Source organism: Rhinatrema bivittatum, chromosome 12 (genome assembly GCF_901001135.1).
Source record: "Rhinatrema bivittatum chromosome 12, aRhiBiv1.1, whole genome shotgun sequence".
Classification (NCBI taxonomy): domain Eukaryota; kingdom Metazoa; phylum Chordata; class Amphibia; order Gymnophiona; family Rhinatrematidae; genus Rhinatrema; species Rhinatrema bivittatum.
This window is the reverse complement of record NC_042626.1, coordinates 3,362,707-3,377,843: the sequence shown is the minus strand read 5'-3', so window position 1 is coordinate 3,377,843 and position 15,137 is coordinate 3,362,707. Positions and strand designations below refer to the sequence as shown.

The following is a 15,137-nucleotide window of genomic DNA, read 5'->3' as shown; positions in this document are numbered from 1 at the left end:
TATTCTCTTGCTGTTCTGTGGGAAATTGTATTTATATCTATAACTGCTTGGTCTGCATCTCAATGGGTGTGATTGTTAGCTCTTAGTCAGGAAGGTGTGAATCTGGTGTTCAACTGCATACATACAAGAGTGATAAGGAGAAATCCCTTAATTGACATCCATCTGATGAAAGCAGTTTGCATACTATCTTGCACTATGGAACAGCTCCCCTATGAGGAAAGGCTGAAGAGGTCAGGGCTGTTCAGGTTGGAGAAGAGAGGGCTGAGGGGGGATATGATAGAGGTCTTTAAAATCATGAGAGGTCTTGAATGAGTAGATGTGAACTGGTTATTTACACTTTCGGATAATAGAAGGATTAGGGGGCACGTCATGAAGTTAGCAAGTAGCACATTTAAGACTAATCGTAGAAAATTATTTTTCATTCAATGCATAATTAAGCTATGGAATTTGTTGCCAGAGGATGAGGTTAGAGCAGTCAGTGTAGCTGGGTTTAAAAAAGGTTTGGAGAAGTCAATTTAACTGCTTTAATCAAGTTGACTTAGGGAATGGCCTCTGCTTTACTGGCATCAGTAGCATTGGATCTACATAGTATTTGGGTACTTGCCAGTTACTTCTAGCCTGGATTGCTTATTGTTGGAAACAGGATGCTGCGCTTGATGGACTCTTGGCCTGACCCAGCATGGCAATTTCTTATGTTAAGTGGATTTGTCCTGTTCTGTATGTAATGGACCTTTTGGTCTCATTACCATTAGTGGCCCTAGTTTAACTTTCTTAGCTTGTGCAGTTTAGATCAGTAAATGAGGGGAGGAACAATTCATATGCTGCCCCTCCCTGTGAAGGGAGTCAGTTGGACCGTTAGATGATCGAGGGGTTAAAGGGGCCCTTAGAGAAGATAAGGCCATCGCGGAAAGATTAAATGATTTCTTTGCTTCGGTGTTTACTGAAGAGTATGTTGGGGAGGTACCCGTAATGGATAAGGTTTTCATGGGTAATGATTCAGATGGACTGAATCAAATCATGGTGAACCTAGAAGATGTGGTAGGTTCACCATGATTTGACAAACTGATTGACAAACTGAAGAGTAGTAATCACCTGGACCGGATGGTATACACCCCAGAGTTCTAAAGGAACTAAAAAATGAAATTTCAGATCTATTAGTAAAAATTTGCAACTATCATTAAAATCATCCATTGTACCTGAAGACTGGAGGATAGCTAATGTAACCCCAATATTTAAAAAGGGCTCCAGGGGCGATCCGGGAAACTACAGACCGGTTAGCCTGACTTCAGTGCCAGGAAAAATAGTGGAAAGTGTTCTAAGCATCAAAATCACAGAACATATAGAAAGACATGGTTTAATGGAACAAAGTCAGCATGGCTTTACCCAAGGCAAGTCTTGCCTCATAAATCTGCTTCACTTTTTTGAAGGGGTTAATAAACATGTGAATAAAGGTGAACCTGTATATGTAGTGTACTTGGATTTTCAGAAGGCATTTGACAAAGTTCCTCATGAGAGGCTTCTAGGAAAAATAAAAAGTCATGGGATAGGTGGCGATGTCCTTTCATGGATTGCAAACTGGCTAAAAGACAGGAAACAGAGAGTAGGATTAAATGGACAATTTTCGCAGTAGAAGGGAGTGGGCAGTGGAGTGCCTCAGGGATCTGTATTGGGACCCTTACTGTTCAATATATTTATAAATGATCTGGAAAGAAATACGACAAGTGAGGTAATCAACTCTGCAGATAATACAAAATTGTTCAGAGTAGTTAAATCACAAGCAGATTGTGATAAATTGCAGGAAGACCTTTTGAGATTGGAAAATTGGGCATCCAAATGGCAGATGAAATTTAATGTGGATAAATGCAAGGTGCTGCATATAGGGAAAAATAACCCTTGCTATAGTTACACAATGTTAGGTTCCATATTTGGTGCTACCACCCAAGAAAGAGATCTAGGCATCATAGTGGATAACACATTGAAATTGTCGGCTCAGTGTGCTGCAGCAGTCAAAAAAGCAAACAGAATGTTGGGAATTGTTAGGAAGGGAATGGTGAATAAAACGGAAAATGTCATAATGCCTCTGTATTGCTCCATGGTGAGACCGCACCTTGAATACTGTGTACAATTCTGGTCGCCGCATCTCAAAAAAGATATAATTGCGATGGAGAAGGTACAGAGAACGGCTACCAAAATGATAAAGGGGATGGAACAGCTCCCCTATGAGGAAAGACTAAAGAGGTTAGGACTTTTCAGCTTGGAGAAGAGACGGCTGAGGGGGGATATGATAGAGGTGTTTAAAATCATGAGAGGTCTAGAACATGTAGATGTGAATCGGTTATTTACTCTTTCGGATAGTAGAAAGACTAGGGGGCACTCCATGAAGTTAGCATGGGGCACATTTAAAACTAATCGGAGAAAGTTCTTTTTTACTCAACGCACAATTAAACTCTGGAATTTGTTGCCAGAGGATGTGGATAGTGCAGTTAGTGTAGCTGCGTTTAAGAAAGGATTGGATAACTTCTTGGAAGAGAAGTCCATTACCTGCTATTAATTTAGTTGACTTAGAAAATAGCCACTGCTATTACTAGCAACGATAACATGGAATAGACTTGGTTTTTGGGTACTTGCCAGGTTCTTATGGCCTGGATTGGCCACTGTTGGAAACAGGATGCTGGGCTTGATGGATCCTTGGTCTGACCCAGTATGGCATGTTCTTATGTTCTCCCTTTGAGGGTGTTGGTATGACTGTCCCCCTGGATAGCCTTTATTAGAAGCTCTCTACAGGGAGACGGTGCTTTTAAGTTTTGGAGCATTAGGTGGCAGTGAGGAGCAGCTATTTCATTGGGATTTTCAAGCCTACTTGGAGGATCCAGACCTACCCTGCCTGGGGATTCAAAGTAACGGTGGGAAGTGGTTCCTACCCACTAATTGGCTGGCTGGGGCTTCCCTCTAGGTTATTTTTCAGGATTTTGTATTTTCATGGTAGGAGCTTTGTGAGACCCTGGATATTCAGAGAAGAGGGAACCCTGTCTCTGGGGTTGCCATGGTTAAGGAAGACTTTCCTCTCTGCATCCTCAAAAAAGGAGATATGGTGGTGACCAGAGGTAAGGAGCAACTCCGGTGTCAACTTCATTTTGTGGGAAAAGTAAGAGGAAAAGTTTGTTGCCCCTTCCTGCCTGAAGAGGAAGACTGAGAGGTGCAGGTTCCAATTAGGAGAAAAAACAAAGAATCATCACCTGTGAGTAAAAAATCATTTGAGATCATCCTAGGGCAAGAGAGATGTTGGACTGTGTGCATTAGATTGGGTAAAAAAACATTTTGCCAGTTTTGGAAGGGACTTTCTTGCCCACATTAAGTTTACACTGCCCCCTTAGCCAAGACCTGGAGCATGAGAGAGTCCCCTCTCCTAGTGCAGAGATAGAAAACAGACTGTAACTAAACGAGCTGGTGATGCTGAGAACTGATTTAATGGTGCCATATTTCACCTGCTTTATTTCTAATAAATTAATTTATTTTTGGACATAAGCTGTAGCTCCAGTCCATTTTTTTTTTTTTGGCAGGTGCAGCTGCCACCGTGGAGGAAGCATACACTTCTCTCCCAGGGAGCTACCACCCGTCCTTCCTGTCACTCTGGACCTTGCACCATAAGTCTTAAAGGATCCTGCCCGTGGAGGAAGGAGAGCTAATCGGGAATGATTCTAAGCCTGAGGCGACATTGGAAATCTTTTATGGCCCACTGGAGTGAAGTCAGCTCCCTGAGCTAGGGTTAAGTATTCCCTGCTTTCAATTGTATTTATTTATTTTTTTTGTGAGCTGGTGTGACTAAGAAATAATCTTAAATGAATAAAGTAGATGGCAGGGTAATGGAAGAGGGTAGAAAAGCGTGTATCCCGTATTCCCCCCACCATCTCACCCTTGTCCTTACTTGTCTACTACTCCACCATCTCCCCCCATAACTATCTTTTTCCCTCCCTTCCCAAGGCAGCGGGGTAGAGATGAGGAGGAAAGCGTGCCCCACCACGGGAGGCAGGCAGCACCTAAGCAATGGAGTGGAGGGGGCAGAAAGCACGCGCGCACACACACACACACAGGAAGAGGAGAGTGGGTCATAAGTTTAAAGCAGCTTCCAATACAACTTTTTCAAAACCAGCTCCTGCCTGTGAGAGGGAGACAAGGTGCAGAGCAGCGGCTGAGCAGTCTCCCTTGCAGGTAGCGGAACGGTAACCGGCGCCCCAGGCCCTGTCCCCACGTGCCCCCAGTGGGCAGGAGCGCGCATGCGCAGCGCAGCCCAGCTGATGCAACCTTTCCGCACAGCGCGCGCGGGCGGGGCCCGAAGCTGTCAAACAGCGACCGAGAGGCGGATAAAGGAATAAGTCGGGAATTATTCTATTATATTCTATGGGAACAAAGTGCTTACCGCTGCTCGTCGCCGAACGTCTCTGCCCAACCGTGTCTCCCGGCTGAGGAGCCGGTGCAGCTGCCAGACAGTCCGCACTCTTTCTTCAAGAGCCTGCCCTTTTTTTTTTTCCTTCAGAAGCGCCATCTTGTTCTGTGCGCCTCAAGTCCCGGTCACTGAGGGGAGCGTCCTCCGGCCCCGCTGCTAAAAACTCGGCTTCTTCCTGGGGGAGGGGGTCACCAACCGCCGGGAGCCTCGCGCCAGCCCCCTGCCTTCAGGAGGAGCCGCCTCGCGCCACCCGAGGGGGGTCACCAACCGCCGGGAGTCTCGCGCCAGCCCCTGCCATCAGGAGGAGCCGCCTCGCGCCACCCGAGGGGGGGTCACCAACCGCTGGGAGCCTCGCGCCAGCCCCTGCCATCAGGAGGAGCCGCCTCGCTTGCCCGCTCTTTCCCTTCCGCCGGGGCTCTGATGGTGCTGCGGCGGGACTGAGCCTCCCCTCCGACGGCCTCGTCACTCTCCCCTTCCCAGCAAGCATGGAGTCTTCCCCGCAGAGCTTGCCGGCCGCTGCTGCCTGCTCCGGACCCCGACGGCGCCTGCTTCTCTCTCAGCGCCCGGCCTGTGGCCGCCCCGTTAACTGCCGTCGAGACGCCGTTGCCAGGCTGCAGCAATCTCACACCGCCGCGGGCGCGCTGAGCAGGAAAAGCAGAGGCGGTGCAGGCCCCTTCCGGAAGTGTCCTGGCGGGCGCTGGTACTGAAGACGGGATCGGACGGGCGTGAGGACAGAAACGAGGCCGAGCCATGAACCCGCAGGCTGACAGGCCCGGCCAGCAGCCCCGGGGGAGCTGGTGGCTGAAGCTGCTGGCCCAGCTGTGCCGGCCGCTGCTGGAGCGCCTGGCGCCGAGCCGCTGGCTGCAGCAGGCGCTGATGGGCTGGGCGCAGCTCGTGGGCCGGCTGCTCCCGGCCGCAGCCTTGCGGGAGGACGAGCCGCAAGACAAGGAGAGCCTGCAGCGCTGCCTGGGCTCGGAGGCCGCCTCCCATTGCTTCCTCGCTGTTTCCAAGGATGCCGAGCTCATCCTGAATCAGCTGAAAAAGCTAGAGGAGGCGACCCTCGACGGACAGATGAACAATATGGTCTTCCATGTTTTAGGGCCCAGCACTGCGAAAGCGCAGTATTTCAACTGCGTAGGACCGGGGTTCACCCTGTGCGGTGATCTGGACGCCCTCCCGGAGGCCCTGGCCAAAATGAACCTGGAAGGACGGACACTGTTTAAAAGTGATTTTCCACAGGTTTTGAGCTTAGACAATCCTAGATTTGCTGCACAAGGCGAGGGTAGAAATGCTTGTAAAGAGGGGATACCAGAAATTCACCACATCAGAATGAAACGCCTAGAATTTTTACAGCAACAGAGCAGGGTGGAAGTAATGCCCACACCAGACCAGGATCATGGTTACTGCAGTTTGGAAGAAGGGCACAACATAAAAGTTCTGCTGAAGGGTGCTAATCCTCCCTTTTCTAAGGAAATGGGTGGCACCCCATTTGTAGAGGTTGCTTTCCCAGAACAGGGTGGTCTGGAGGATAAAATGAGCAAAATGCCATTTGCCTGTGGAGAGGATTGTTCTACCTATGCAGAAGAAATAACAGAATTATCAAAACACATCTCTGATCAGCCAAGCCAGGGATCTCCTAATAATTTTCAAACCTGTGATGAGGCTGTGGAAGGAGAGATGTGGGTTGCAGATAACTGTGAGGGTGATGAAGATGTACAAATGCCTACAAGACCTGTGTGCAACAATAAATTGATTGAATATATTTTGGGGGCTCCCTGTAGCGATGAGGAAGATACCAGTTCAGATTCTGGAGAAGACTGGGGGGAGGAGGAGGAGGAGGAGGCAGATGAGGATGATGGTTTTAATAGTGAAAGCACCCTGTCAGACTCTGACAGTAGAAACAAGGACCATGAAAGCCTGCATCTTTGGAACTCATTTTACAGTGTAGATCCTTATGATCCCCATAACTTTACAGCAAGAATTCAGACTTCTACATGTGTAGAAGATGCATCTGTATTAGAAGAGGATGTGTCTGATGAGGACTCCTCAGGGTGTGAAAGCCCTCCTGGTTGTGAGGAGGTCAGTGATTCTGAGGAAAGTGCAGATGAGGCTGAGAACCTGAAACTTTGGAATTCTTTCAGTAACTGTGAGGATCCCTATAATCCCTTACACTTTAAAGCCACATTTCAGACTGCAGCAAGGAAGCACCCAGGCTGTCATTCCATGGACAAACAGACTAATTCTCAGTGTTGTGTTATCTTGCCCTACCGGGTGCAGCCAGAAAGAAGCCACGAAAGTGGTATCCTGAACACTGCCCAACATGGGGTTCCTTCCCAAGAAACTGGTACACTTACGAAGCGGAAAAAGGTATCTCTTAACCATGTGACTCTTACATTGGTGTGAAAATATGGATTAGAAGTATTTAGCTTTGGTTTGATATCAAGGGACCAGGGAGGGATGCTGTTGTAATACATGGCTTTGAGACATCACAGGTGGCTTCTGTTTTGTTGGTTCTTGAAGACCAATATGGCTGTTAGGGCCTGTGTGTTTTTCTGTGGACAAACTGAAACCCAGAGGGATATAGTAGTTAATGTTTTCCATGTACAGAGAATTAGGAATGCTCCATAAACTAATAATATTCCTCTGTATTTCAGTTGGTTAATGGTTCAGAATTGATGTCCCAGCACACTAGCTTCCACTTCTAGATGCTAGAATAATCAGAAAATGTACTCCCTGAGTCTTTAGGTTGAATCTTGCATATATCTGAAGAAAGAGCCTGCGTGCTCTTGAAAGTTCAAGTACTAGAAAATATGTGGTGATTGGTCTAAAGCATTCTATACACTTTTTTATAATAAGTTTCAGATACCAAGGTTTCCTATAACACTTGGCTCCCAAAAATGAGTGAAGTAAACTGATAGAATAAATGCAATGAAGAAACTATTCACATTTTTACTTTATTGAAAATGTCATGTAGCAGTCTCAGTGGGCAGTGCTTGGACAGGTTCACACTCATGAAAAAAAAAAGATTCATGATAGTGATGTAGGGAGAATGTGATGTATAATTTTGATGCAAATTTAAAATTTACCTCATAAGATGTGGCGGCTAAATTATTTGGAAATGGTGTGGCAATGAGCTCTCAAGAGTATGTCCATCATTTTGAATAACTTCAATGCATCCCCTTCAGGTTGGGATGTTTGGGTTGTATAAGTGCCACTCATGGACAAGCAGTAGCTGTTGCATGACTTAACACAGCTGGGTGTGCTCAGGCTTGCAACATATGAGTGTGAATGACCACTCAAAAGAGAACCACCTCTGGTACAAAAGGAATTGTATGATCTGCTTTTCACTTTTCTTATTTCCAGTGGCCTGAGGTACAAAGAGCATGAGCAGTGTAATTCAAGACCAGAGGGCTGTGCAGTTGTGTTATATATTGCAGTTTTTGACCTAGAAATTAGAAATGCACAGTGTACTTACAGAGAAGGATACAAGGGTGCTACTTCCTAAGGATTGTTGATGAATAACTGAAAATATTTGGTTATCTGTAGAATTCTGACGTGTGAACTGTGCTGAGACTTTGCACTGCATGCTTCCTTGGATACACAATTCAAAACAATATTTTGAGCCCTTAGTGAACACAATACATTAACTGTAGTAGCTGGGATGTAACATGGAGCCTCATGTTACAAAAACCTGGTAATTGTACTCGAGGGAGTTGTGCAGCCTGATGTAAAGGGTTGAAACTTGATGTGCATTGAGGGGTTGGCTGATGAAACTCTCATGTGTATATAATTCTGTAGGGGAGGGGGTAAAGAAAAATGGATTTAGTCATATCTTAAGTTGCATAAAAATTGCAATTGAGCAAATGACTCGGATGACAACTCAAAACAATGACTAATTTAGTTTTATATAAGATGAAACTTCTAATGATCTTTGTTTTTTAGACATCCAAACTCATCCTGAAAAACCAGATTGACTTCCGCACTGAATGTGTGAAATGTAAATGTAGTAATTTACCTCCTCTACTGTAGCTGTTGGGCTATGGTAGGGGGTGCTATTTGGCAGTTCAGGGATAGCCACTGCTATTACTGGCATCAGTAGCAGGGGATCTTCTTGGAGTTTGGGTAATTGCCAGGTACTTGTGACTTGGATTGGCCTCTGTTGGAAGCAGGATGCTGGGCTTGATGGACCCTTGGTCTGACCCAGCCTGGCAGTTTCTTAGGTTAATTGTGAGTCTAGCTGTGTGCATTACAGGTCCACAGGCATGTTGTACCCATGAGTCTACAGTCAACTTTTAAATGCACCTCCCCACCCCTTGAGGGCCAGTGTTCTTTATCTGCTGCCCATTCACTATGTTCTTTGAAACACCATTCTGTTTTCCTGTGTGTGCATGCACACAGTTTACATTGAAATGGGGGTTTCCCTTTGAAAATCTGGTAAAGGTACATAGTAAGTACTTGATACCCTATAGAGATATATATATATATATATATATATATGTGTGTGTGTGTGTGTGGGGCTTTCAAAATTAAAGCTTCGCACGTAGTTTCCCTGCTTAATTTTTGGGTGCTATAAATAGCATGAGTACTTTTACATGCAGTGAGCAGGTAGGAGGCACTTTGTAGCCATATAAAAAGCTCCGAAAATTATCCTGACGGTTAAATATCTGACTGGATCACACATTCTAGAAAACCCAACCTGAAAATGTATTCCAAACATAATTTAAAGTATTCTTGATCTGTTATACTGAGTAAATTTACATTGACAAATAAAGAACTTAGTTTTGACTTCAGGAGGGGGAGCTTGTAGTGTAGCTAAAAATAAAGCTGTCTGTTTTGACAAACTTACCCTGAATCTTATGCATTGGCTTATAGTAATTGTAGTTATTGCATAACCTCATAGTATCTCTGCATTAGTGTAAGGTGTCTTGGTCAGGGTGCCTTCTAAGAATCCAACTAAAAGGAGCTCCTAGCTCCCTACGAGCAGCAGATATTTCTAGAGCAGGGCCTAATGTTAAAAAAATAATAAATAAATGTCTCTGGGAATCTCTCCGAAGGAATCGTGCTTAGGAGGATAACTTTGTTTTATACTTGAATGTGGTTTCTGGAAGGAGATGTAGAAATAAATTAACAAGCTGTAGCTCAGTTTTTTTTTATTGGACAAACTTAGCTCTTGTAAGCTAGTAAAAATAGTTTGTCTATCTTCCAAACGGAAAGAAGGCTCATGAGATCATTTTGTGTTCTCGCTCTCCTCCCTCACTAACTTTAATGTATAATGTCCTGTCCATGTCATATATTTGGGACATGTCAGGGGTGGCATGAGTGTTTTATTTTTGGATCCACATATCTGCACATGTGTGTGCCTCCCAGAAAGTAGACACCTTTAGTTCTGGCTGGAACTTCTTGTTCATCAGGTCAATAGGAAAAGCTATTCATGTCATGGTAGTCCGAAAAGAAGATGTCTCCTACAATTTGACTGTTTATTTGTATCTAAGTGGGCTCACTTAGTAACCAGGATAGAATAATGGGAGGCAACCTGTTGTATAAAGCAGTCACATCGTCTGAATTTCTTTAACTGTAGAATGATAGAGGTTGAAAGAGATTGTTTAATCAATTTTTATTAAACAGAGTTAACAGCTTTCAATGTGATGTTAGCTGCTGTTATTGGTTTAAAGTGCAAGTTAGTTTAGTATCTTCTTTGTGATTAACTGTATTTAAAAAAAAAACTGTTCTCAGATGCCTTGTTCAGTGCTAAGGCAAATTTTTATATTTTATATGATTTTTTTAAATTGAGTCGCTGTTAGCTTATGTTGTATTGATATTTGTTCCTATGGGTATTTGGGTTTTGTCTTGCTTTACTTTCACCTCTGTTTATATAACTGTCTCAACAGTAACTAGCAGTAAGAACTTGTCAATGTATAAACTAATCTGGCCCACTCAACACTACCCTCCCTGTTGGTACAAGGCAAATAGTTGTTCCAATGAGAATCTGGGTTAAGAATCCAAAGTCTGGACACACTTTATTAAGTAAGACAAGTTCTTACAGCTAGTTACTGTTGGGAAGGTTATATAAACAGAGGTGAAGTGAAACAAGACCCAGATACACACAGGGGTAAGGATCAATACAACACAAGCTAACAATGACTCAATTTAAAAACATAATCACACAAAATATAAACATTTTACCCTAGCACTGACAAGGCATCTACTTTGCTAGGATATAAAAAGCAATGAACAGTGGGGTTTTTTTTGTTATTTTATTTTATTTTTTTTTAAATACAGTTAATCACAAGGAATACACTAAACTTTAACTTGCACCTTAAACCAAGGACAGCCAGCTAACTGTTAATTCTGTTTAATAAAAAATGATTAAACTTCCTATATTTCTTAAAGTTCAAAGGTGTGACTGCTTTACTCAAGAGGTTGCAATCTTTTTCAGGTCGCCTCCCATAAAGCATTCTGGTTACCAATTTAGCCTACTTAGATACAAATAGACAGTCAAATTCTTTTTGGACTCCCATGATGTGTATCTCTGGTTCTGATTTTGGACTGGAGGCCCAAAGAAACTGACAGGCTTCTAGGTTTAGCCCTCTCCTCACTCCCCTCTGCACCCCTTCTTAAAAAAAAATAAATTTGAATTTATTTATTTGATTTATAAAATACTCTTTGTATTCTTTATAGGTAACATTCCTTGATAGAATTACTGAATACTATGTCAGCAAAGAGGAGGATCGGAAGGGTCCCTGGGAGGAATTTGCTCGAGACAGATGCAGGTTCCAGAAACGTATTCAAGAAACAGAAGCAGCAATTGGACACTGCTTGTCAACAGAACATCGACAGAAAATATGGGACCAATTGCAGGAGAAGGGCTGCAGCTAACATCAAGCTGTGTGAGTCGAGAGACAGCTAATGCAAGGATTTCAACCACTGAAACTTAGCTGCCATGGCCCATGATTGCAATGCATAAATTACTGCTCTGCTGGTTTAACAACTGGACACAATCTGTAGACCGTGGGTGAGCGCTGAAGTGGGATTACCTTAATCTTCAATTGGTGGAAGAAGTTGTCTTTATGTCATTGGCCCCTTCTTAGCTGACTTAAGGCCTTGCGTAACAAGTATTTTTCCCCACAGATGACAAAATGGGAAAAATCTGTTAGTACATCAGCTCCATTGTATTATTGTGACAGTGGAGCTGGAAAGGTGGTGGTCAGTTACAATTGTGCACTTTTTAGGATGTGGGACTTGTGTATGTACAGGGTTCAAAATCGAATAACATTTCCTTCTAAATTTAATCTTTGAAAAGTAATAGGAGCTGCTTACTTGTTGGTAATTGAATTCAAAGGCCAAAAATACTATGTGAGCCTCTTAATTGCTTTTTAATTTACTTCCTTTAATCCTTTTTATTAATTCTTGCAGAACTTCCCAGACCTCCCCTAGTGGCCTACATACCCAGTTAGGGTTGTTTTTGGGTTTGTTTTTTTTATATTCACAGTGAATATGCCTGAGTGAAATTAGGATTCACTGGAAGTGCAGTATATGCACATTTCTCATGCATATTCATTGTAGGTATTCTGACTAGCTGTGGGGTCATTAGGACAGGTTTGGGAAACTTCTGGTTTCAGTCCTGTCTTCTGCCACCAGCCTGTCTCCAATGGAGAGTAATCTAGGAGGTACAAGTTCTAAAAGCCTATTTAGTACGGTAGTTTTACAAAGTTTTTCTCTTGTATCTCTGCTTTCTTTCATCATGTGGACCAGTGTTTTGTAGTAGTTTCTTGTTAGGCCCAGAAATAGGACTAGATCTGCTAGCACTTTTGCTAATTAAATATTTAGCACTTGCAGACCCTGATACTTAAGCTGCATCTGCAATAGGCTTCCCCCCTTTTTATAGGTTGCAGAAGCAGAGTGGCCCCATTTCTCCAGATAAAAGAAAGTCCTTTATGAACATTGCAGATGGCATGTATGTGTAATTTAATTTCTTAAAGGCAATAGATGAGGTAACACTACATGAATGGGGTTCCTTTTGATCCAAAACTTGCCTCACCATAGTTCTGATGCCAAAACTTTTTATTTATTTAAAAGGGGGAGTTCAATGTTGCTCAAGTGCACATTCCTTTTTTTTTTTTTTTTTTTTAATATGGTACCCTTTATCAAGTTGGCATATTCTTGCCATAGCATGAATGTAGAGCTGGTTTCTAGGAGGCTTCCCAACGCTGCTGTTAAGGAAAGGCTAAGGGTCAGTAGCAGATGTCTCATTTACACTTTTGTATATTATCTTGCATTTGAAGGTTTGAATATTGCATTCACATCACCTGCTGATTTGTCTGAGAACCATTTTTGAAGTGAAATATTTAAAGAGTGTTTTCAATTAATGGAAAATGATAGATTTAATTTAAGTATATTTCCCCAATCGGAGATTTGAAGAGGGACACATTTTGAGTTTATCGGGATTAATCAGAATTGACTGCAAATCTGGTTAGGCAACCAGGATCGTCCTAAAAGGGTTGTTCATGGAGTTTGGATTGTTTTGGATTGCTTTTTAAAGGTGGACACTTGACCTTAGAAATAGACGTTAATACAAAGTTGCTCATAATTTGGAACTCTTTTGCCAAAAGTAGTAAGCAAAAGCATGTGGATGCCGCTCCCAAGTATCCAAAGTTTGCACTATTGAATCTGATCAGCCAAACATAACTGCTAATGGAAGCCTTATTGATCATGTGATGAAGATATTTGGATTAGAATTATTATCTTTGCTTTCTTGTGCTATAAGTAAAAGTCAAGGTAATCATTTCTTGTAGCTCAGGCATGGATTGTCCAAAAGACAAGGAAATCACCATGCTGTGTTAAATGGGTCCTAAAATTGTTTTCGATCTGTTTCCATCAATAACAAATGGTGGTGTACATGGGTATAGGTGCTCCATGTCTGTCTCTTCAAACACAAAAAGGGTTGAATTAGCAAAAGTCTGAAACTTGTGAGTGGTAGTGCTGATCATCCATGCTTCAACCCTCTGTACAGGCAATTTTTAGCTTAGTACTGAGTTGCTGTAGGAAAGTGAATACATTTACAACCCCTCCTAGAAAAATATTTATGGAAAAAGCAAGACCTGATGGAGGGAGGCGATACTAGCAGGATATTTTGCATAATAACTGGATTTCGAATTGTTTAAATCTTATTTTTCTTGTGCCAAAGGGTAATCACCTGAAATTCCCATTATTCAGAATACTTGCTGCTTTTCTAAAAGGAACATTATGCCAGCATAAGTATCTGAATATTTATGGAATTTTTTGGGTGGTCCTGACGCTTTTCCTCTTGGTCACGGACTTCCAGTTCAGTCAGAACTGGGCTTGAAAGAAAGCTCATGTGCTGGATCCCATTACTACCTGGGGATTTTTTCACTGTTTTATATCCCCACTCAGTCATTACAGTAGGATCCATGCACCAGGGTTCCTTTTGGAACCTTACAGATATGAGCTCTAAAACCAGTCACTAAGTGTTGCTGACTTATGATGGCTGTGAGTGTGGTACAGACACCCTCACCTAGGAATTGAACGTAAGCAGTGTGCAGCTCTGGAACCAAGTGATAAGGGCAGCCTCATTTCTATGTACATGACAAGCAAAATCAAATCTAATAAACAACTTATATGCGATAAAGGGCCATGGTTCTTACCTTGGCCATTAAAGGTCATCTGGCTGAGTAAGTTTTCAGGATATCCATAATGTATGGCCTCCATTGTATGCAGCTTTCTCATCACATTGATTGTGGATGGTCTGAAAATAAGACAGGTTGAGTGGGACTTAGAGAACCACTTATTTTTAGAATTTGAATGGATCTACTCTTGGCATTTGCATCTTCTATTCTGGCTACTGTTGGAGACAGGATCTTGGACTCAATAAACCTTTGGTTTGACCCAGCATGGCATATTTTATATTCACTTACAAATTAAATGATCTCAAAAACCAGTATTTTTTTATTTTTAAATTCAAAGGCAGAAATATATAGAGATCCTATCTGGTACCTCATTACTGACTTTATTTACCTCTACTACTTATGCTGTTATCACTAGAAAAAAGATGCTTTGGTCATAATTCAACAAAATAAATTTAAATTCCAGTTATTGCATTGTGTATCCATTAAGGTTCAATATTGTGAGGTGCCTGGCATTGGTGATCACAGCTGAGCTCTGTCAAGATAAAAATAGCTACTATTCTAATTTGCATCCTAGATTTTAAATCAAAACTTTATGTAACTAATTCTCAGATTTTATTTTTATATGGTAGTGAAGGAAGAAAGATGTCTACAATACTCAATACAAGCATTTTACAGATTTGCAGCAGCTTTAATTACAGCCATTAGGCTATTTTGTATTTAAGAAATTATATTTCTGTGTACAATACTAGAACGACTCATGTGTAAATTATAATAAAAAAAAAATTTGCCAGAAATGGTATGGTGCCTCTTTAAAGACATTTCAGGTTATAACTATCTGCTTCTTGTAATAGTTGCAAAGAGTGCTGAGATATTACACCATGTTCTAGACGTAATGCATTTCTTATGGCAAATTTCCCATGTCCCCAGTTCAAAAATTAAGTCTAGTATCCCTCACTGCCTAGTTCCACATTAAGTTTAGTTAAGCTAGGTCCAGCCCTTCAAAAGTTATAAGGGACACACCCACACAAAGACAGAAACTGCAATATACA

General features: G+C 42.4%; 1 protein-coding gene across 1 annotated transcript; it reads left to right on the top strand.

The window, feature by feature from the left end:
* Window positions 1-4,296: 4,296 nt before the first annotated feature.
* Window positions 4,297-14,902, top strand: PPP1R15B (protein phosphatase 1 regulatory subunit 15B). The gene is made up of 2 exons (XM_029573865.1): window positions 4,297-6,811; window positions 11,123-14,902. The coding sequence occupies exons 1-2, from the start codon at window positions 5,195-5,197 to the stop codon at window positions 11,318-11,320; spliced, it is 1,815 nt and encodes a 604-aa protein (XP_029429725.1). The 5' UTR covers window positions 4,297-5,194; the 3' UTR covers window positions 11,321-14,902.
* The last annotated feature ends 235 nt before the right edge of the window (window positions 14,903-15,137 follow it).